Genomic DNA, 25,487 nt, shown 5'->3' on the forward strand with positions numbered 1-25,487 from the left:
TACACTCCGATCACGTAACATTCCTTACAGATGGAGGTTTCCCTTCTGCCTCCCTGTACAAGCTAACGGATGTTCCTACAACTTGCAAACCCCTGAAGAATTGCCATCTTTCTGTACCTCCATGGACATCCCACTGATCGACCTGCCTGATTGGTACAGCTCCATGAGATTGCCACCAGCTCAGGATTTGGGATCTGAGGACAGCGCTATGGATTGGCACGGTCAATCTCATCGTAGGGGTCGGATGTCTCCATCGACTCCTCCGAGATCCCCACAGGGGGCTCAACAGCCACCTTCAGCCCGACGGCCTCTCCGGCGCACAGGAAGCCACGGCACAAAATCTAATAGTCTATGATCCTCACTCAATACTGACTTTCCGGTGCACACTTTGCCGAGTGACTACGTTCTGCCACTGTTTTGCACATTTTCTCACCATTTTGCCCCGAGAGTTCCAGATATTCACGCACTCACTGATCAATGCTCGTTGGACTTATTCTTTGCTGCACATACTACTTACCCGCCAAGATTGTAGCCAATGCTCCATGGGATTCACCTACAGTCTTTGACCTGTATGCAATTATCGGGCCTCTACACTTCTTCCCTGCCTGACGAGCATTGACCACACTCCAATCGGCTCAACCTCCCATGATGGGGAACAGTTTCATGGCTCCACCTCGGTTACCATCACCAAGTACTCCGCATCCCAAAGCAGGTCCTCTGACTCCAGTTGGTTCTCGATCCGTACCTTTTCCCAGCCTCCTATATCCTCTTACCATCCGAACGCATCCTGGACGATCACCATCCTTGAGCCTTGTCTTCCTTGCAATACCTGAACTTCGCCCTCACATCTCTGAAGACGTCCTGCTGCTCGCATGAGACTGTTCAGAAGTATACTGCTCACCCCCTGCATGCTTCGGAATGCTCGGCCCATCTTGATCCTTCGGAAGAGACCTCTGCCTAATTCGTAAAGTATACTCTATGTGGGAATGTGACAGAGGCCCCATATCTCTCCTGGGGGGTAGTTTGAGGGGACAAGGATACTGAATGCTGGGACAGGTAGCAGCCTTTTAGGGGATTGTAGCAGCTATTACTGTATACAGAGTTTAGCTTTGTGGATGAGCATCACCTCTCCCCGCCACTTGCTAGACCATCCTGACTGGAGTCATGTCTCTCTCTGGCCCGTCTCTACTTCCTAACCTGGCTGACGAGGTTAACCTGAGGGTTCTTGTGCCTTCGACCACCCCCATATGCATTCTCCCTCCGCCTCCTCGTCCCCTCTATTATGCCAATCTGAGAGAGGTAATGCTCATCCCCTCTGCTACACTGAGGGCTTCAGATACTACATTTGTGTTTTTTTTTTTTTTTCTTTATGTATATTATTTAGCCCTTTTTATATTCTTAGGTAAAATGACTGGTTTTGATCCTAAGGAGCTTAGACGGTTGCTGTTTGTTGACCGGGGGCTTATTAGTATTTTGCCTGTTTCTGTCATGATTTCACCTGTATTGCTATTGTTGACTCGTTATACTTCTGCCTCGTGATACGGTTTGCCTGTAATATTTGAAAGGGCCCTTCACCACTCTACTCTTAGTGATGAGTCCCTTACCAGTCTTGATTTCACCTTAGCATAGGCTGTCCTTTCTAACGCATTCGTCCTATATGCGCCCTAGCACTTCTTATATACAAAGTGTAGCAATGCTCCCTGACTGGTAGCCTCCCACTCATGTTGCACCCATTCCCATCATCCTGGTCTTCACCCTCTGAACGTTACATCCCACTCCATCCCCTCAGCTCTACCTCTGAAGAAGTGCGTGCGCACAAAACGCGTCAGGTGGAGCCCAGGACGCCATTGACACTATGCCGCCGGTGCCACGTGGAGGCCCGGCAGTCATCTTTAATTTTAAAGGGTCAGTCATTTGATTAAACCTGGCACCATTGTGAGTTTTTTTCTGAGCACTCCTGTTTTTCTTGAATAAAATCATTTTCATCAACCTACTACACTATGGGTTCTTTCCTGTGTCTTCTGCGATGAGCCTTTTCAGCTTCAGCAGACCCAGATTGATCCCTGCACCAGCCTTTGAGAGGAGGAATTTTCTACTTCACACACTTCTGTAAGGATTTCTGTGACCTGCTGGACCTCCATTTCGCCACACGAGGGCATTTCATCTCTACTATCTTCAGATCCTGCCCATTACCAGACCAGAAAAGAGAGGGGAATCTCCATGATATCATATACACATGCGTATTATTAATACGTTTCTGGTTAGTGCGCATTTCTAACTTTTGCACTGGGAATCAGCGAGCACCATTACTGGACTGTGATTTATTTATTGATTTATTTATTCATTTATTCATTTGCTTTGGTTTCATTTATTATTTATATCTGCCCACAATATAGTAACATCACACAGCGCTGCATTTTCTTTATATATATATTTGGGACTTTTATTTGTTTTCCTTGAATGTTCAGCTGCTGACCATTGGAGCGCTCACTGTATTTTTTATACTCTCATAGAAAATGCATGCTCACCCTTACCCCTGGCTTCGATCCCTTGGCTTCTACCGGAGCACACGCCTCATGTTCTTCTCACTCACCCTTTGGTGGGGCCTACTTTAAAAATTTTCCGCTCGGCTTGTAAATCTGCATCCATCTCTGAAACACCCAACCCCCTAACCTCCATCCGCCTCAACCCTGACGTCCCCCCCGGAATGCACAAAGACTTTTTATTTAAACAATGGCCACATAAACAGATCTTAGTGAAACATTTTCTCCACAAAGGCAAAGTGAAAACACTCCGAGAACTGCTTGAAAGCCTGGGTATTCGCGAATTCCCTTTCTAGGCATATTTCCAGATAAGACACTATCTGCTTAAACATAAACCCCCTCATAACTGGATCCGTTCTCTTACTCCTTTTGAATCTATATGCGCGAAGGCTGAACCACGAAAACATCTGATCTCCCCCCTCCTAGTATAACTCCCTTCCCTCATGTCGGGCCTGGAATAGAGATCATGAAGCTAACCTATCGGACTCAGACTGGGACCTGGTATTTAAGTACTCTCATAAATGTTCCCTCAATGTCTCGATACAGGAAAACGGCTACAAAATAGCCTCTAGATGGTACCGAACCCCCTGGAGAATTCATTGTTTCAAACCCTCCTTTCCCAACAGTTGTTGAAAATGCGGGACTTCAGATGGGTCATTTCTCCACAGCTGGTGGTCTTGCCTGGTTCTTCAACCATTTTGGCAAGAGGTCCATAGGCTAGTGGTGTCCGTAACTACCTTACCATTAGCTCTCTCTCAGGCTCAATTCCTCCTCCACCACTCTTCCCTTCCCAGGGGACAGTACTTCAAATCCTTAGCCATGCATATGGTCAACGCAGCCAGACTCTGTATTCCTGTTCTATGGGGCTCCACACGCCCTCCCCTCCATACGTGATTGGCTTATCCAAGTGGGTAAAATGGCGGACATGGAAGAACTGATTGCGACTGCACTCGACACCCCTACAAAATTCTCCCACATATGGGCCTGTTGGACCCACTTTCTGACTACCCCTGCATATCGATCCCTCATGGACCAATCTGTCTGAATTGACTTAGACTTCCTGATGGTGTTACTCAGTTACATCTGACCCGTTGGCGGTCATCATACTCCCCCCGTGTTCAACCCACAATCACTTGACACTGATGACAGTTTAAACTCCAAACGCATCCGCTATTGTCCGCATTCATGATAAAACAATTTTGGTAGTCACTCCTTCCCTTACTTTAACCTTCCCATGCGCTTCCCTCCCCTCCCCCTTCCCCTTTCTTTTTTTTTTTCTCTTTCTCGCTCTCTTTCCTTCTTTCTCGCTTTTCTCTTTTCTCCTCTTCTTCTCCTCTCATATACTTGTACAAGTTTTAGATAATCATTCAGAAGAACATTAGGTATACTGACAGCATCATCTCCCTCTCTCCATTAGCGGTTCCCACAACAATTTACTCCCACATTCACACTCAGATACCTCCAACATCTCAGACCTGTAGCATTGACTTCTGCTTAGACGTCATATATATCCTCCTTTCCTCTACAGATCCACACTTCGAGACATCACTATAGGAGGCCCGGCACCTCTTTATTTCAGCTGTTTGATAAGAATACCTGAATATTACAGGCACAACCCTGTCATGGTCTAGTTCATCCACATTGATCATTCTTGCATTGGACTTCATTTTCTTTTGTTTGATATATGCATTGCCACATGTCTTATGTACACTTCACTTGCACATTTTCTTGTGTCAATCTGTATTTTTTTCAATAAACTTTTTTGGAAAAAAAATGAAGACCTGCGATATGGCAACAGGCTATACATGTCATTTCCAGATTTATGAGGGAAAAGATAGTCACGTGGAGTCCCCCAGATGCCCAGACTACATGGGAAGAAGTGGCAACATAGTTTGGGACTTGGTGTCCAGGCAGCAGGTAGGAGCATAGTCCAAAAAAGTCCTGGGTCATTACAGGCAGCAGGCAGAGATATGGTCAGCACAGCCAAAGTACTGGTTCAGGTAGCAGGCAGAAACATGGTCCATAAAAAGTCCTGGGTCCATACAGGCAGCAGGCAGAGATATGGTCAGCACAGTATTGGTCCAGGCAGCAGGAGGGAACATCAGGCTTAAGGCCTCTGTCAGGTAAGACCCGGCCACAGGGGTAGAGGCTTTATCCTACCCAATCACTTCGAAGCTTCAGGACTAACAGACCCTGATCCTGGAAGTACAAATCCCGGTTGTAAGGAGATGTATCTTTAACCCCTTCCTTACCGGGCACTTATACCCCCTTTCTGCCCAGCCCAATTTTCAGCTTTCAGCACTGTCGCACTTTGAATGACAATTGTGCGGTCATGCAACATTGTACCCATATGAAATTTCTATCTTTTTTCACACAAATAGAGCTTTCTTTTGGTGGTATTTACTCGCCACTGGGGGGGGGGGGGGGGTTTGCGCTATAAAGAAAAAAAAGCAAAACATTTGAAAAAAAAAGGTTTTCCTTTGTTTCTATTATAAAATTTTGCAAACAGTTAATTTTTCTCCCTCACTGATGTGCGTTGATGAGGCTGCACTGATAGGCAGCACTGATAAGTGGCACTGTTGAGCTGGCACTGATGGGCACTAATGGGTGACACTGACTGATGGCACTGACTGGCGGCACTGCTGGACAGCACTGAAGGGCACTGGTGATCATTGATGGGCACAGGTGGGTGGCACTGCTGGGCACCAATCATCAGGGCACTGATCATCAGTGCCCTGATGATTGGTGCCGATCCCCCCTCTGACAATTGCTGGTTATCGGCAGTACTTTCCTCATGCTTTGAAAGTGTGAGGAAAGTGCAGTCGATAACTGGCAGCTGTATTTGCGGGTGATCTGCTGTGTCATTGGACACGGCTGATCACATGGTAAAAGGCCGCTGTGATTGGTAAAAGATTGCCGGGGGCGCGCGGGAGGGCGTGTTCTGGGAGGATGTCATATGACACATTCCCATAACTGGCCAGCCGCAGTGAAGCCGTCATTCAGCAAGTGGTTAAACTGGCATCCATTCTATATAATGCCTCCATGTTAGATATGGAACAGCTTAGGTTTTGTTTCTCAGGAATTTGCTCTCATTTCTGTGTAAAGGGAAATATCTTATATGGGGCCCCTCAGCTTCTGTAGTTTCTGTTTTCACGTAACTATACTGATAAGAGTGTAATGCTTTATTGGTTATCTTGACTAAGAGACGTCTATTTTGTTTCTGTATATTACCCCTAACACATCGGATTAAACTTCAGAAATACGGCTTACAACACTTCTGTGTCAATGGCTTTATCTCCCCGGATCCGGTGCTAAAGAGGAGCGAGGATAGGTTGGCTACAGACAGACATCAGTCCTATCACCGGTGACAACCAAAAACTGGTTCTCTCTACTCTGAAGCCCCTCACATATGTGAGACCCTGGTGTTATCTTGCACCCATTACTACAGTAGCATGGCAAGAGATCAGTTCAAGCGGCAGGCAAAAAACATGGTGGATTAACAGGCCGAGGTCAGTGCAGGTGGAAGGCAGAAACGTGATTTAGAAACAATCCAGACGGCAGGCAGAGGCATAGTCGGTAACCAGGCCAGGGTCAGTCAACGTGGAAGGCAAAGGCATGGTCCATCAAGGCTGTAGACAAATGATCAGCATGGATTTTACAAACTGAGAAATGGCAGGGTGGTAAAAATAAGGGGAACTAATATTTTAGTGACGTGTGATAATGTTGGAAGCAGTCTCTGATGTATAGGCCCGGTTGGGAGGGACATTGGGGACAATGAACACTGGGGTCTCCTAACTCCTCTTCTGTTGCATACCCAACTTTCTTCTTCCTGATTCTGCGGGTGGAATGTTTTCTGGTAAATGTTGCTGGTGAAGTCTGCTCACACAATCAGAGTGAATGTTTTCTGGGGGGATCCTTGCTGGTAGATCAGGGCAGTGATCATTTCTTCTATATATTTGAGGAAGGTGGTGGGTCTTTCCGTTGAGTTTTCATAGATGACAAAACGCATTGCAAATGGCCAAATGGAAAAAATAAACTGCAGCTTTTTTATACCAGTAGAGGGACTTTCTTGCTGAAAAATAGGGCTGTAGAATCTGATCATTTAAATCCCCCCCCATGAACCGACTATAATCGTGGATGCATTCAGGTTATTGGATGGGAGTGCGTCTTCCATGAATTTCCACCGAGGTGTCATTGTGGATGGTGAACAGGATGTAGACATCTCTCTTATTCCTCCACTTCGTGGCCAACACTTCCTTGTTTATTATAGCTCAGCCGTGCATTTATTATAGCTCGACTGGGTGTTTACTGATATCGTAATCGTGTTTTATTCCTGATATACATTTCACGTATTTATTACTGTTCTTGTTGGTTCTTACACTATGTTCTTCAGCTCAGCCGGGTGTTTATTGTAGGTTGGCCAGGCATTTATTGCTACTTGAATATGGTTTATTTTTGATATGTTTCATGTTCCGTTCTCAAAACACTGACTATGTGTGGCTCTAAACGGACAGCTAAACCCTTGTCAGAATCTCCAGCAAACAGAAGCCCACTGCTTGTGTTGTCTACCAAAGAATCCAACTTTATTTTATAGGTGAAACTGAAACACAATACAATAACAGCATATCAGTATACATAGAATAACTAGTGTAACATACATGACAGATGACACAGAAGAAAGGCACTTACAGGTGATGATGTCTCAAGCCCCTTGGGAGAGAAGCAAGCACACTGCATCCCCAGTGAATAGAAGTCTAAAATGGCTGACGAGCTTCCTAAACCAAGAGTCATTTCCTGTCTGAGAGCTTACATATCCAGAGGAGAACTGCCATACATGTTTGCCACTAGATGGCCGTGGTACACTACATGTCCCATATAAGTAACTTTAATTCAATTAGCCTGTGAAGGCAACACACTCCCTGCCTGATATAATATATTATATCACTGCCCATGCATATCTACTGTACAGGGAAAACACATAAGAAAATACATTCCGGCCTAGATTGGTAACATAAACTAAAACATGAGTCCACAACATATCAGGGTCTTTTAGCTATGGTACTTCAAGCTTATGGCCCACATGAAGAAATAGTTTAGTCCATAAACCCATCTTCGGATTGGAGTAGCCGCCCAAGGCCAAACTATCTCCAACCCCAATTGTAATCCACAGGATGGAATTTAACTCAATGGCGAATGTCTCGCCTGAATGCTATCAGTGAGGAGCTCTCTGCTATGTATTGTGCCAGCTACACAACAGAAATGCTATTCAAAGGAGAACAATGACATCTGAAACTGGTCTAGTATACACTTTAGCAGTCCCTTGTTTTGTCACTTTGACTTCAACCTTTCTGACATTACCATTAGAGATGAGCGAATTATTCAAAAATTCGATTCGGCTGATTCGGCGAATTTCAGGAAGAAATTTGATTCGATGCGAATTTATTCGCTACGAAGTTAACTTATAAAAAGGGTTTCTAGGCTTCAGAGAGCCTTTAAATTAGTGCAGAACACTGTACCTTTAATTTAAATGCCCTTGGAGATGAGGAAGGAGAAGGAGAAGGAGAAGGATGAGAAGAAGGAGAAGGATGAGAAGGAGAAGGAGAAGGATGAGAAGAAGGAGAAGGAGAAGGATGAGAAGAAGGAGAAGGATGAGAAGAAGGAGAAGGATGAGAAGAAGGAGAAGGATGAGAAGAAGGAGAAGGATGAGAAGGAGAAGGAGAAGGATGAGAAGAAGGAGAAGGAGAAGGATGAGAAGATGGAGAAGGAGAAGGATGAGAAGAAGGAGAAGGATGAGAAGAAGGAGAAGGAGAAGGATGAGAAGAAGGAGAAGGATGAGAAGAAGGAGAAGGAGAAGGATGAGAAGAAGGAGAAGGATGAGAAGAAGGATGAGAAGAAGGAGAAGGATGAGAAGAAGGAGAAGGATGAGAAGAAGGATGAGAAGAAGGATGAGAAGAAGGAGAAGGATGAGAAGAAGGAGAAGGATGAGAAGAAGGAGAAGGATGAGAAGAAGGAGAAGGATGAGAAGAAGGAGAAGGAGAAGGATGAGAAGAAGGAGAAGGAGAAGGTTGAGAAGAAGGAGAAGGAGAAGGATGAGAAGAAGGAGAAGGAGAAGGATGAGAAGAAGGAGAAGGAGAAGGTTGAGAAGAAGGAGAAGGAGAAGGATGAGAAGAAGGAGAAGGAGAAGGATGAGAAGAAGGAGAAGGATGAGAAGAAGGAGAAGGAGAAGGATGAGAAGAAGGAGAAGGATGAGAAGAAGGAGAAGGATGAGAAGAAGGATGAGAAGAAGGATGAGAAGAAGGAGAAGGATGAGAAGAAGGAGAAGGATGAGAAGAAGGATGAGAAGAAGGAGAAGGATGAGAAGAAGGATGAGAAGAAGGAGAAGGATGAGAAGAAGGATGAGAAGAAGGAGAAGGATGAGAAGAAGGAGAAGGAGAAGGATGAGAAGAAGGAGAAGGATGAGAAGAAGGATGAGAAGAAGGAGAAGGATGAGAAGAAGGAGAAGGATGAGAAGAAGGAGAAGGATGAGAAGAAGGACAGTTCTGTGACAGTTTCTGTCTATTTCTGACAGTTCTGGGACATTCACTCCATACAGCGGTTGAAACATTGTATCTATTTGTTTCCATAAATGACATTCTGCAGATACACTTAGAGGAGCTCTGCAGATACACTTTTTGCCGGCTTGGAATTATTCTTATTTTCATCCTACTTCTTCTTCTTCTTCATCCTCATCCTCAGAAGAAGAAGAAGATGAGGATGAGGATGAAGAGGAAGAAGAAGTAGGATGAAAATAAGAATAATTCCAAGCCGGCAAAAAGTGTATCTGCAGAGCTCCTCTATTCTGCAGATACACTTAGAGGAGCTCTGCAGATACACTTTTTGCCGGTTTGGAATTATTCTTATTTTCATCCTACTTCTTCTTCTTCTTCATCCTCATCCTCATCCTCTTCTTCTTCTGAGGATGAGGATGAGGATGAAGAAGAAGTAGGATGAAAATAAGAATTCCAAACCGGCAAAAAGTGTATCTGCAGAGTTCCTCTATTTCTGACAGTTCTCTGACAGCTCCTTCACATGTACAGCGGTTGAAACATCTGTTTCCGAATAAAAACATCTGTATCCTAAATGGAAACTAATAGATACAATGTTTCAACCGCTGTACATGTGAAGGAACTGTCAGAGAAATGTCAGAAATAGCGGAGCTCTCTGCAGGGACACTTTTGCCGGCTGATCGGGAAAAATCCGATTCGCGCACCCGAAGTAGGCAAATATTCGGATTCGCCGCGAATCAAATTTTTCCTGAAATTCGTATCGAATTCCGGTTCGCCTGGTTCGATTCGCTCATCTCTAATTACCATCTTTACTTGGCAATGTATTTGTGACAATTCCCACAGGCCAGTTGTTTCTGCTTTCTTGACAATCTTTCAATAAAACAACATTTCCATCTTTGACGTTGGGACTGGTCTCAGTCCATTTCTTGCGACTTTGTAAGGTACACAGGTATTCTCTCCTCCATCTCTTCCAAAACATATCAGCCAGGCATTGGACTTGTTTCCATTGCTTTACATGAAGTTCTGTTGTACTAAAGTCTCCATAAGGGGCCGATAAAGAGTCTACCTTTTGGGTCAAGAGCATGGCAGGCATAAGAACTGTAGGATTATCAGGATCTGTAGATAGTGGTACCAAAGGTCTTGCATTAATGATAGCCATAACTTCTGCCATGAAAGTACTCAAAGTCTCATGAGTCAAACGAGTAGGTTTAGCTTGGAGTAACATTGCATCTAAACTGCGCCTAGCTACACCTATTAATCTCTCCCAAGCACCTCCCATGTGAGATGAGTGTGGAGTGTTAAAGATCCATGTGCATCCTTTGTCTTGAAGATAGTCTAGAAGTTCTGCATCATTTGAGCATATATGCAGCTCTTTGCATGCTCCTACAAAATTAGTACCTCTATCAGAGCGAATCAACTTAGCTGGACCATGAACAGAAAAGAATCTTCTTAGAGCATTGATGAAACTGGGTGCTGACATGGACTCAACCAATTCTATATGCACTGCTCTTGTAGAAAGACATGTGAAAAGAACAGCCCAGCGTTTGCTGTCAGCACTGCCTCCTCTAGTTCGTCGTGTTACAACTGCCCAGGGGCCAAACACATCAACACCCACACTAGTGAAGGGAGGTTCAGGATTGACTCTATCTTTAGGCAACTCTGCCATCTTTTGGCTTTCCAATCTCCCTCTGAGCTTACGGCACATGACACATTTGTGAATGATTGCAGACACTAAACGTTTTCCACCAAGAATCCAGAAACCTGCAGCTCTGATTGCACCTTCTGTTATGTGGCGCCCTTGGTGAACTATCTGGTTGTGATAATATCTTACGATCAATGTAGCAATGTGATGATCATGAGGAATGATGACAGGATGCTTCTCCTCATCTGGCAGCGTGGCAAGGGATAAACGGCCACCTACTCTCAATAGTCCATCTTGATCTACAAAGGGACTCAGTTTTGTAAGACGGCTTTGTTTTGGAAGTGTCCTTTGTTGTTCAATACAGTCATATTCTTGTCTGAAACATGCGTGTTGTACAGAAGAAATTATAACTGTTTTGGCCTGTGAAAGTTCTTCTAAACTGACTCTTTCATGGAAAACTCCCCAGCTTCCGGGTTGATCATCATTAGTTTTCTTTTGGAAGCTTTTGGCAACATGAATTAATTTTGCTATAACCCTGCTTAGTCTCTTCCAGTTGGAAAATCTTTCGATACAATGCGGCCGTAGTCTGGTGTCAAAGGCTTTAGCACTGAAGTTTACTACTTCTGACCTAATTTCAGGATCAGCTTCAGGATCCACTAAAGGATAAATATTGTTGTCATCAGGAGTATCTACAGCTGTCTGATACAGAAAAGGTGGACCGGAGAACCATATAGAGTTCTGAAGGCAAGCTATCTGTGTAGGCCTGGTAGCATAATCTGCAGGATTTTGTTCTGAGGGTACGTAGAACCACTGCTCTGGACAGGTTGTTTGTCTGATCCTATTCACCCGATTGGAGACATACAAGAAGAATCTCTTTGTAGTGTTGCAGATATAGCCTAAAACTGTTTTACTGTCTGTAAAGAATTTCACAGCATCTAGGCTCAGGTCTATCTCGTCTCTCACTAGCTCATTCAGTTCAACCGCTAGTACAGCTGCACATAACTCTAGGCGTGGAATTGTATGTGCCGGCCTAGGGCTCAGTTTGGATTTTCCCATTACGAATCCAACATGACAGAAATTTCCTGCATCGATTACCTTCAAGTAAGCGACTGCACCTATTGCTATAACGGAGGCATCTGAAAAGATGTATAGTTCTCTCTTGCAGGCCTGTGACAATGAAACAGGAACATAACATCTGGATATTTGAAGACATTGTAAAGCTTGTAAAGACTCTGTCCATTGGACCCACTCATGGAGTCTCCCTTGTGGAAGTAAGGCATCCCACTCACTTTCTCCACTTGACAGTTCACAAACTAAGGCCTTACCTTTTATGGTGACTGGTGCTACAAACCCGAGAGGATCATAAAGACTGTTCACAGTGGATAGGATCCCTCTTCTTGTGAATGGCTTTTCTGCTAAAGAAACCTGAAACACAAAGCAGTCTTTATGTAGATCCCAGCTTAGGCCTAAACTCTTCTGTGAAGGAAGGGTGTCTGTTCCCAGGCACAGGTCTTTGAGATCTTTAGCTCTATCTTCTGCGGTGAAAGCTTCCATGACTTGTTTGCTGTTAGAGGCAATCTTATGTAGTCGCAGATTAGACTCCGCCAGCATCTGTTTTGCTTTGTTGAGAATGTCGACTGCTCCTTCAGGTGTGTTAGCTGAAGCAAGTCCATCGTCTACATAGAAATGTCTCATCACAAAGTGTTTGGCATCTTGACCATAACATTCTGCACCTTTGTGGGCAGCTTTGCGCATGCAGTATATGGCAACAGCAGGAGACGGGCTGTTACCAAAAACATGTACTCTCATTCTGTACTCTGTCACCTCTTTAGCTACGTCGTTATCCTTGTACCACAGGAAACGCAGGTAGTCACGATGGTCCTCTCTCACTAGGAAACAATAAAACATCTGTTGCACATCACCTGTGAAAGCGATAGGCTCTTTCCTGAAGGGTAAGAGGACACCCAGAAGTGTGTTATTTAGATCTGGGCCACTCAGTAGTACATCATTCAATGAAACACCTCCATGTTGAGCACTGGAATCGAACACAACTCTTATTTGGTCTGGCTTGTGGGGATGGTAAACGCCAAACATTGGCAGATACCAGTGTTCTTTACCTTCATCCAGTGACGGTGCTACTTCAGCATGATTATTATCAAGCATCCTTTTGATGAATTCTGTAAAGTCTTTTTTTCACTTCAGGCTTTCTTTGTAAGGTTTTACATAGTGTGTTCAGGCGCTTCAAAGCCTGCTCTCTGTTACTGGGTAAGTAACACCTTGGTGTGCGAAAGGGTAAGGGAGCTACCCAATTGTTGTTTTCATCTCGGAAAGTCTCTTTATCCATGATATGGAGAAAAGCTCGATCATCTATAGACATTGCTTGTTTGTCGTCATCTTTTGTTCTCTGGAATACTGAGTTCCCTAAAGTGTCAGACTCCATGCCACTACTAATGTCTCTATAGAAGGAAAGTCACAGTATGGTTTTGGGATGTTAAGGGTTTCTTTCACAACAAAGCTGTTTTGGCATGGACTTAGAAGGGATGTGCGTCCATTCAGTAGCACAGATGTCTTTGACGTATTGACACTGTCAGGCCGATGTACTGCTCCTAGACAAACTTCTCCTACTATGACCCACCCTAGGTCAAGTCTTTGGGCATAGGGGGCATTAAAGGGCCCATTAATTTGTTGGCGTACCTTATGTACTTGTAGAATGTCTCTCCCAAGAAGTAGAAGAATAGAGGCATCTGTCTGGATAGCTGGAATAAGGTGAGATATTGAATTGAGATGAGGATGATGACGGGCTACTTCTGGTGAAGGGATCTCTGTTTTATCATCCGGTATCAAATCACACTCTATCAAAATGGGAAGTGAGAGATGGACTCTCTTGTCAAGAGACTCAATAGTAAAGTCAGTAGCTCTTCTTCCTGAAGTTTCTATCATTCCTGCACATGTCTTTAGGGTGTATGGGATAGCACTTGATGTAATGTTGAAGGCATTGAAAAAGTCTGACCTTGCCAGTGACCTGTTACTCTGTTCATCCAGAACTACATACATCTTAACTGCCTTCTCCTTTTTCCCTGTGGGGTACACTGTTGCTAGGCAGATCTTGGCACATGAGCGTGGACTTGTACTGTCGCCACAGATTTCAGTGCATTTGGACATTACTGGGGGTGCTGAATTATCCTTTTGCTCCCTGCCCTCATCTTTCTGCTCTTCAGCGACCTCTAGTGGTTGATGCAATGTATCAGGGTGTAAAGCTGTGATGTGTCTGTTACTGCCACATTCTGAGCAATCCGCTTGTATTTTGCAGTCTTTTGCTAGATGCTTAGTGGATCCACAACACTTGAAGCAGATGCCGTTTTGTCTAAGAAAGGCTATCCTTTCCTTGATGGGTTTACTTTTGAACCCTTTGCACTTGTTTAGAGGATGGGGCTTTTTATGAAGTGGGCAAAGTCTGTCAGGACCTTCAAAGGTGTTTACCTTGTAGCTGCTTGGACAGCCTGGGTCCTCAGAGGGAACCGTTGTCTTGTGGGCGATCACTGAAGTCCTATTGTAGGATCGAAGTGGCTTTTCTGCCTTTGGCAGTTGACTGCTGGTGATGAAGGAAAAGCTGGGATCACACCGGATCCTTGCTTGCTGCTGTACAAATCTAGAAAACACAAAGAAAGGGGGGAAGGGGACATCATATTCTTCTTTGTATTTGGCTCCAACACTCACCCATTTTTCTTGCAGGTTGTGAGGTAGTTTCTCCACTATTGGCTTAGTACCGCTGGCGGTATCTAAATGTGCAAGTCCTCTTAAATAGCCTTCTTCTTTGGCACACTGGACTTCCCAAAGAATATCACCCAGCTCTTGCAGTTTCAAGTTGTCTTTGCTGTTTAGCTTGGGGAAAGACTCAAGTCTTTTCATTAGAGCACCTTCAATTGCCTCTGGTGATCCATATCTTTCCTCTAGCCTTTGCCAGGCCATATCAAGTCCTGCTGGAGGGTTAAATATATGTACCCTGCGCATCCTTCTTGCATGTTCTGCTGACTCCGTCCCAAGCCATTTTATCATCAGGTCCAGCATCTCGGCTGCTGATAAGCCTAAGTCTTTGACTGCATACAGAACAGAAGACTTCCATGCCCAGTAATTCTCAGGGCAGTCATCAAACTTGAGAAAGCCCGAATTAACCATTTCTTTACGGATAAGATATTTAGTGACATCTTGTGTACTCTGGTGTTTGGATTGCTGTACTAAGGATTCATTTTTAATCGCTCTGGTACTGCTGGCCTCATCGGTTTGTTTTCGTACGCTCAGGGGTTCTGCTGGTCTTGGTTTAGATTCAGCTGACTCTGGATTGGTTTGTTTTTGTACACTCAGGGATTCTGCTGGTCTTGGTTTAGATTCAGCTGACTCTGGATTGGGGAACTGTTTTGTTGCATTGCTGCTTGAATGTTCTTGGACATACTCCCTTGTGCGTTCTACTGAGGAGAGGGGTTTCTCAGGCACATATGGGCCTTCGTGGATAGACCCACTTCCATACCGTTCCATTTCGGCATAAGCTGCGGCCTCTGCTGCAGCGGCTGCACACTGCCGCTGAAGAATATGCAACTTTGCTTCTTGTTCTAATTTTTCTTTTATAATGGTGGCCTCTTTCTCAGCCCTTTCTTTCATAACGGTGGCCTCTTTCTCAGCGAATTCTAGCTGAACACGAGCTGCCTCTGCTTTGGCGCGAGCTCTGGCTAAAAGGGCACTTGCTGATGAAATCTGACTGGACCTTGCTGATCTAGACGAGTGTGAGCGTGCATCATCTTGCTGGACACTTGGCATGCTCTCCCTGCCTTGATGTGTCCCGGGTGGCTGATCTTCAGCCTTATACTGTCTTCCTGATCTTAGACTCATTCTGTCTGTGAAGTGACTCCTATCTCCAGGCTTGTTGCGCTTCACCTTTTCACTGCCTGTGCAGTGACTCCTATCTCCAGGCTTGTTGCGCTACACCTTTTCACCTTTTGATGATGTCTCAAGCCCCTTGGGAGAGAAGCAAGCACACTGCATCCCCAGTGAATAGAAGTCTAAAATGGCTGACGAGCTTCCTAAACCAAGAGTCACTTCCTGTCTGAGAGCTTACATATCCAGAGGAGAACTGCCATACATGTTTGCCACTAGATGGCCGTGGTACACTACATGTCCCATATAAGTAACTTTAATTCAATTAGCCTGTGAAGGCAACACATTTCATATATTTAGATTTAGTGGCTCAGACACTTTTCTTATTTACTATTGACTGATTTATTTCACAGATTTATTCATTTACACATTGAGTTTGATGCTCAGGGGGGTGTTTATTTATTATTAGTTTCTTTTTTGGTCACTAGGGGCAGCGCAGCACTATTCTCATCTAGTAATATAATATTCTTAATATATCATTTAAGTGACAACTTTGTGTAAAAAGGAGAACAATTGTAATTTTCCAAAAACTTGTGGAAAAAATGATATCTTCCATGGACTCAACATGCCTCTCAGCAAATATCTTGGGGTGTCTACTTTCTGAAAAGGGGTCATTTGGGGGGTTGTACTGCCCGGCATTTTAGTGCCTCAAGAAATGTGATGGGCAGTCAGTAAGTAAAAGCTGCGTAAATTCCAGTATGTATACCACAGTCTGTAGACGCTATAACTTTCACACAAACCAATTAATATACAATTACTGGGATTTATTGTATCAAAGTCATGTAACAGAATATATTTTGGACAAAATTTATGACAAATTTTAGTTTATTTGATTTTTTTTTTATATAACAGAAAGTAGAAAATATTGTTTTTTTTTTATTTTAAGATTTTATAATCTAGATCACAAAAAAAAACCCAGTGGAGATGAAATACCACCAAAAGAAAGCTCTATTTGTCTGAAAAAATGATATAAATTTCATTTGGGTACAGCGTTACATGACCGTGGAATTACCAGGTGAAGTAGCACAGTGATGAATAGCAAACTATGTCCTGATCAGGAAGGGGGTAAAAGCTTCTGGAGGTGGAGCGGTTAAACAATCAATGTGTGCACAACACAAATATACAGGAATATTACAATGTTATAAAAACAATATAAACAAGATATCTTCAAAGTGAGTAATTTTGCAGCATGATGAGTGAGACCACCCAAACTTTAGCAACCTATGCACTTGCAAAAAACCTACCTTGTGGTTGGCTAGTTATGATTGGTGATGTGCAGTGACACCTTCCTTACAGGATAGATGTAAAGATAGCTGTGCAGCACTAGAAGTGAGACTCTCTAAACCTAAAGTGGTAATATTTACACTTTTCAAACAAACAACATGTGTTTCAGCACAAACAGACACGATGAAGCCCAGCATAGGACGTAACCTCTAAGGTGGAGACGTCATCACGCCTGTCGGATACACGAGGAGAGCTGCTGCTATACTGTCATTATGAAGGAGAGGAGGATGGCCGGGCGCTCTGTGCATTCTAGAAGCCATATATTGTGGTTCTATGTGAGTATATATTACATGCTATTTATCAGAAACCATTAATGACCCGAGTATCCCCAGATATTGTGACCCCGACAAAGAACACTGATCTGGGAACAAGTCACCAAGCCGGGACTATCCTCAGACTGGGAGGTCTGTCCTCCAGGGGGCAGGAGAGCAATAGTGAGAGCGATGATGCGGCCATAGTGAGAGCGACGACACGGCAATAGTGAGTGTTATTTATTTATCCAGCATTCATAAACACAATGAAAAGACGTCATCATGCCAGAGGAGTGTTAGTGAGCATTGCTTCCTCCTTCAGAATCACACGTGAGAACGAGCCCTAAGGGTTTGTATTGGATCCTATTTCCTGCTTGGTATGGATAGGGATGTTCATTCCATATGTACAAAGCCTGCTCACAGGTCTACTTCAAGGAGAACCCCAAATCCCATGGATGAGATCACAGAGAGAAAGATTCCCTCAGAGAGGAGAAGACATGAGAAGAGGAAGGTGATGGAAGATTCTACATCGGTGAGGATGGAGGACACCCAGAGATATCAGGAAACACCGAAAGACGGGAACAATCACAAGACGTCACATTTCCCGATCACTGCAGGATCACAGATCTCACTTACCGTAATGTCTGAATGTTACTCTCCGGGTTCATCAGAAAGGAAAGATCAGCAGGATACATTTTATGTTCCCTATAGATGGACAATTCATATTTTTCTTCTTCTGAGGAGGAGGACACTTCATCTTCTTCTGCTCTGTCCTCTCCCGGACAATCTTTACTGGAAATAATACATATATGAAACCTAAACCAACGATGAGACAATAATTACCACCAGGAATGTATGACCTCTGACAACACGACAACAATGTAACACCCAACATTTCCCTCCCACATGGCTGCCTTCCCTCCGGCTCTACACTCTCATGCTGGTCCTGATGTCATTGGTGGCTATGACCGATCTTTGAAGTCACACTCTAGACATAACGTTCGATGTCCCTGATATATATATATATGTACTGTATATACAGGATCTCCGGACTACCTACACAAGAGGTTCCATTCATCAACACATTCTGGGAAATCCTGGAACACCACTTTGGTTACCATATACAATGCAGTCCAGACATTCCCATCTCCGCCCACTTCTGCAGACAATTGGTCCCTCCAAAGTTGGGGTGATGATGTCACACCCCTGGAATCATTTCCCTCCCCCAGATCTCCATTGGCTGGACACACCCATTCCTGTCCACCAATGAATGACTGGCAGTTCACACCTGACCCGGCAGGAGGAGGGTGATAGGTCAGTCGGCACCACTGCTGAACACTGGACAACCTCTACGAGGTGCAGACACACTGGGGAGGTCATAGAATCTATTGATGGGACATAATATCCCAATACTGGGGGCTATGAAGTGAGATGGGAGGGATTGCAGTCATCATTCCCCTCCCCCACTCATCTCCCCCCATACAGGTTTAGGGGAACCCTCTATATGTGTCCTGATAATAACAAGACCCCCGCTATCATCCTTTCATGTTGGGGGTCTGTGCTGTATATTGGAAGATAGGAAAAGGGGGAATGAAGAGGGAACCTTCCGGCCGAGTTTCTCACCATTTCACAAGAGATCGACCTTTGGACAGATTTGTGATTTATTATCTCCACACAGCCTCGTCCTTTATACTGGATTTAATGGAGAGATTGGAGATTGGATGGTGTGTGTGCCCTAGAAATCATTGTCGGGGCGATTTATAGAAGGGCCCTGTGAATGGCTCAATATTCACACAAAAGTCACAAATCATCTCTGTGATGTGTGGAATCTGTGTGAAATGTTGCCTTTTATAGGGTGAATGTGACATTCCCTAACATTCGATCAGAAGAGGAAATCGTCCCAATTACATTCAACCTGAAGAGTTAGAGAAGATTTTATCTCCAGTCATAAGAAGAGAGTGAATCCGGAAAATACTGCATTATGGCCACTAGATGGAGCTGATGGTCAGAAGACATAAATATTAAGTGTACTGAATCGTCTACTACAGAGATCGATCTCCTATACAGAACATACAATGTACAGAGATCGATCTCCTATACAGGACGTACAATGTACGGAGATCGATCTCCTATACAGAACATACAATGTACAGAGATCGATCTCCTATACAGAACATACAATGTACAGAGATCGATCTCCTATACAGGACGTACAATGTACAGAGATCGATCTCCTATACAGAACATACAATGTACAGACATTGATCTCCTATACAGGACATACAATGTACAGAGATCGATCTCCTATACAGGACGTACAATGTACGGAGATCGATCTCCTATACAGAACATACAATGTACAGAGATCGATCTCCTATACAGAACATACAATGTACAGAGATCGATCTCCTATACAGAACATACAATGTACAGAGATCGATCTCCTATAGAGGACATACAATGTACAGAGATTGATCTCCTATAGAGGACATACAATGTACAGAGATTGATCTCCTATACAGAACATACAATGTACAGAGATCGATCTCCTATACAGGACATACAATGTACAGAGATCGATCTCCTGGATTCGGTATGGCGGTTCCCTCTGCAGTTTGGGATCCATGACACTGCCAGTGGGGAGCTCAGGAATCTCCATACACGGAGCTCAGCTCTTCCACACAGTATTCGCCATTCTGGTCGAATGTTCTTAGGACGATGTTCTCTTAGGATGGAATGTCAGGGAATGTTACATTCACCCTGTGAAAAGCCACAGATGGAAGCTGACATCTCACACATATTACAAACATTGCCGGGAATTTTGGTGACTTCGGCACAAGTTGTAAATCCTTCACACAAAGACCATCTTTTTCTCCTCCAGATCCTCTGCTACAAGTACATGTAGAGTTTTGGGGGATGGGGTACATGTGGGTGTCACGGATCCCCCACACACCACTCCCACAGCGACTAGCTAACCGAGGCGCGCACGTGTGGCCGTGACTTGGGGTAAGAGGGAATAAAGGGGACCTAACTTTGAATATATAAAACCCTATATAAGATCAGCCCTGATAACTTTTCACAGCCCGTACTACCTCTGGCCACCACCAGAGGGAGACTCCACTCCAAGCCAGCTGCTCGACCACACACTGGCAGATACAAATCTTACATACAATCTGGTGCCCTGATTAGAGTTGAGGAGCAGCTTAGTAATTGCACCCTTCTAGAGTCCCTCCAGTTATCCTACAGCTTTAACCCCGGTGTTAATCACTCTTCCACTGTCCTCACCCCCACACCAGACACACCACAAAAGGTAGCCTGCCACCACCCAGCAGTTTATCCGCAGATTGGTCTGCTGGGACACAGCCCCCACACACACAAACACAGATCTCCATCTGGCCAATATGTTACCTTTACAATCTGCCCACACACAGTGCAGTTGCATACAGATTGGCCATGAGCTGACCGAGTGTTTAAAGGCACTAAAATACAATACAATCTAATCCAATCTAATCTCTCCAATCTAATCTCTCCAGAGATATGAGCCCGAGCTTAAATACACAGAAGTCACTAATTAATGTTAAGATGTAATTTCCCAAAGTGGGCGGGGCATAACATATGTACAAAATATAAAAAGTTACAGAAATACAAAAAATAGAAGAAGACACACAAATGACTATTCACTATAAAATAAAAGGGAATAAAAGACAGAATACAACTTTACCCTACGACTGGAGCAAGTCAGAGATTCAGCAATCGGTTAGTCGATCGACCAGCTCCGCACGAATTACAAATGTCCCAATGTCCGGGTACTCCTTTTATGGGGATATGGAAATAGGTGGGACATTAGTCCTCGGCCAATTGACCCGGAGGGGTGGTCCTGACCTGCTCACAGGATGTACTGTGTGCTGACCTGCCCAAGTTCAATCGGGCCAAGGCTGGCCTAAACACCAAGTCAGGGATTGGATTTCCGGCACCAGCACATCAGTCCAATCGCGACAATACCAAACACCATTCGACTGTCACAACCCAGCGCCACCTAACCATTCCCTGCATTTTCCTGGCATTCTCCCCACTCCACAAATATGATTTTTATATGCAGATGTAGCCTACAGAATGCCCTTCAAGAAGGGAGTACGTTCATCTCTCTGCAACTAATTTTTCAGCTTTTATGAGAGATTAAACATACTTCTTTTGATGAATGAATATATCTTTAGCTTTCAATGTCAGGCACACACCCTGTCTGCTGGCATCTCCTCTCAAACTGGTTTTCCCAGAAGGTGACAACCTGTTTATCACAAAAGGTGTCACCTCCAGGAAGCTGGGCTTTTCAGACTAATTGATGCTAATTGTCTGAGTATCTGTGACTGAACACACATCTGTAATGACAAGGGCTGAATCTACATCTAATCCAATCAAATCTTTACATTTATGTCACATGTGAATGCACTATGTTTACGATTACATCTTGCTACTGATCATATCCTATCCACTCAAATCTTACATGTACGTTACATTGGGTGACATGTGATCGTGTGTGATGAATGGTATAACTGGGGGAGGGGCAGGGAAAGGGTAATCCGATGTAAATGGTGGGATTCTCCCAGAAGTCCTGTATCAGGTGATATCTGTGGATCCTCCATTTAGCTCTGGTTCTCACTCTCCTGACATGAAAGTCGCAGCGACTTCCAGCTCCACTTTGCTCTCCAACTTCCCGGTGACCAGGGGCCACTTCAGGGCCACTTTACTGAGAAGAAGCCTTCCAAAGTGACTTTGATGGGTCAGGGTTGTTGTTGTTTAACCCTCACCTCTCCTCCCTGGTCATGTCGAATAACTTCCTCCCAAGCACATTCTATTCACAGCTGAGCATAGCAGACATGCATGTTCTCACTTGCATGTTTGGCATGTTTTCAAGAATAAACACGCATGACCTTCACCTGAATGGGCTGCCCTGCGTGCAACAAGCGCCCCAAAGTCACTCTAGAACATTTCAGTCATGGGGTGTGGCATGTTGTTTCAGAATGCGAGTGTCCAATCCAAACGCACACGTTCCTGCGTTACAAATGGCGGTGTGTATAAGTGGGCGGGGCAGCGACCGTCGGCTGGAAGCCAACAGAATCAGCGAGGGAGAATGTCACCAGCACACCGAGGATCACCAATACGGTTCCAAACGTTTTACTGATCCATCACATAGTTCCAGCAAGGAGACGTTTCCGAGTCACGCAGGACCCCTTCATCAGGGACAGAGACTGGAGAAAACCATCCACCAATCAGAGAGAAGGAAAATGGCCCCGCCCCATGATATCATGTTCCCTCCAATAATACATTCCAATCAATGTAACCAGAAACATTATAACCGCTTCCCCGCCTCCGTATGTCCGATATACTGCTACAGGGCGGCACGGGGCGCAAAATCATGTATGTATACACGGGACTTTGAAGTTCCGAGTATGGGGTGTATACGTGAGCCACACACACGCCCTACCCATGCAGCCATTCATGGTAACACCCCCCCCTAGTAACACATACCCCACCCCCTAGTAACACATACCCCACCCCCTAGTAATACACCCCCCACCCCCTAATAACATTCCCCAGCCCCTAGTAACACACCCCCACCCCCTAATAACATCCCCCACCCCCTAGTAACACATCCCGCACCCTAATAACACACACTAGCCCCCTAGTTACACATGCCCCACCCCCTAGCAACACACACCCTGCTCCATAGTAACACACACCCCGCCCCCTAGTAACACACCCCACCCCTTAGAAACATCCACCCACCCCCTAGTAACACACACCCCTCCCCCTAGCAACACACCCCACCCCTAGTAATACCTCCCCACCCCCTAGTAACACACACCCCAACCCCTATTGTCACGGTTTATGTTTAGTACCAATATTCCCTAAATCACATTTCTGTCAGCCCATAAGCAATTCATCCACATTCCATTGCTTATGCTTCCCCCCCCGGCCCGCTCCTTAATCACCCCCCTCCGCCAAGGACAAGAGGTGTGACTTCTGTCACCCCTGTCACTATCTTCTCCCCATCCGGCTCGGCCAGGGGGAAGAAGATGGTTTCCCCACAGTGAGGTTCATACCTCTCCGTGGAGAGGTGCGAACCTCCCGCGGGGATGTTCCGGGCCGAGGCAGTGAGCCCAGCATCTGCAGCACGGGCACAAAAGTTCCAGTGCTTGTGGATACCACCGGACAAAGGCCGTGCTCTCGAGAGCGCGGCCCGTGTCCAGGGGGGCGTGCCTCGTTGCCGGGCGATGAGGCACGTCGCCCACGGTTACCAGGACGACAAGGGAGCGTCTTGCATCAGCTTAAGAAGGCTGATACCGGGCTCCCCGATCATTTGTTCCGCTGCCAAGGCACAGAGAGGTCTCTGCTGTGGCGAGACTCTCATGGCCACCCTGCAATTACCCCAGGGATTTGGGAGGAGAAATAATGCCAGCTGCAACTCTGCAAGTACCTAGGATTTGGGGGAGAGATACGCCAGTTGCCACTTTGCAATTACCCTGGATTTGGGGGAGAATTGCTACCCGCTGACACCCTGCATTAGCCCAGGCCTGGGAGGATTATTACCCACTGACTATGCTATGCATACTCAGGACTCAGGGCAAGTACTTGCTGTTATACTGCCCCTGCTTTGCACCCAGGAGTGCTGGCATACTGCTTGCTGGAGAATCAAGCCTGGTCCCTGCTGCTAGGACCCTCTGCTGTGGGCTGAGAAGGCTCACCCCCCTGACTGCCATCTGCTGTGAACTGGGCATCCCTGCCGGAGCCATGAGTGTATGCTCCCCTGTGTTACCCCCTGAACTGTTCCTGTACTCTATCCCAGTTTCCCTGTTGTAGAGACTCTAACCTTGCCCCTGGGGCTGGGCTACAATTAGTTTGAGTCCTCTCCTTGCTACTTCCCCATACCGGGTACTGCCACACCCCCTGCAGATCCCAATTCAGTGACTGTCATTTTCTTTAACAAAGCTTTGTGTGTTTGCCATCTGTTTTGTGTGTTCTGTCCCCACCCCCTAGTAACATCCCCCACCCCCTAGTAACACACATCCCACCCCCTAATGACACTCACCCGCCCCCCTAATAACACCCACCCTCTAGTAACACACCCCCTACCCCTAGTAACACACCCCGCACCTTAATAACATACACCCGCCCCCAAGTAACACAACCCACCCCCTAGTAACACACATCCCACCCCCTAGTAACACACCCCCACCACTAGTAACACACCCCCACCCCCTACTAACATCCCATGCCTAGTAACATCCCACACCACCTAGCAACTCACAACACACCCCTAGTAACACACACCCCACCCCCTAGTAACATACCCCCACCCCTTAGTAACACCCCCCCACCCCCTAGTAACTCACAACCCGTCCCTTGTAACACCCCCCACCCCCTAGTAACACCCCCCACCCCCTAGCAACTCACAACCAGCCCCTAGTAACACCTCCCACCCCCTAGTAACACCCCCACCCCCTAGAAACACACACCACACCCTCTAGTAACACACACCCCATCCCTTAGAACAACTCCCCACCTCCTAGAAACACACACCTTGCCCCCTAGTAACACCCCCCCACCCAATAGTAACACACACCCCTCCCCCTAGTAACACACACCCCGCCCCCTAGTAACACACACCCCACCTCCTAGTAACACACATCCTGCCCCCTAGTAACATACACCCCACCCCCCAGTAACACACACCCCACCCCCTAGTAACACACACCCCACGCCCAAGTAACACACATCCTGCCCCTAGTAACACACACCCCACCCCCAAGTAACACATTCTGCCCCCTAGTAGCACACCCCACCCCCAAGTAACACACATTCTGCCCCCTAGTAACACACCCCACCCCCAAGCAACACACATTCTGCCCCCTAGTAATACTCCCAGCACAGTTAAATCTTTGATCATCCCTCATGTTAACCCCTTCCTGCCCAGTGCCATTAGTACAGTGTTGGGGCTTTTTATTAGCACTGATCACTGTATTGGTGTCACTGGAGATGTCAGTGACCCCAAGTCAGTTCCCCCCCAGTGTCAGAATGTCCGCCGCAGTCCCGCTATAAGTTGCTGATCGCCGCCATTACTAGTAAAAAATATAATATCCCATTATCTATCCCGCCATTTGTAAATGCTATAACTTTCACGTAAACCAATTAATTTACACGTATTGGGATTTCTCAGCAAAGACACAGAGCGGGGGACACGGAGCGGGAGACACGGAGCGGGAGACACGGAGCGGGGGACACGGAGCGGGGGACA

At 45.6% G+C, this 25,487-nt stretch overlaps 1 protein-coding gene across 1 annotated transcript in view; it reads right to left on the minus strand.

Moving 5' to 3' along the window:
- LOC149451888 (NACHT, LRR and PYD domains-containing protein 3-like) overlaps positions 1-25,487 on the minus strand; it is a 103,368-nt gene that overhangs the window by 36,453 nt on the left and 41,428 nt on the right. The window contains exon 6 of the mRNA XM_089690040.1: positions 17,831-18,010. Coding sequence (XP_089546166.1) covers positions 17,831-18,010 — 180 coding nt within the window. The remainder of the gene's footprint in view (positions 1-17,830; positions 18,011-25,487) is intronic.

This window comes from Staurois parvus, unplaced genomic scaffold (genome assembly GCF_062004578.1).
Source record: "Staurois parvus isolate SC_StPar_1 unplaced genomic scaffold, SC_StPar_1.0 ptg000512l, whole genome shotgun sequence".
In the NCBI taxonomy this organism is placed as follows: domain Eukaryota; kingdom Metazoa; phylum Chordata; class Amphibia; order Anura; family Ranidae; genus Staurois; species Staurois parvus.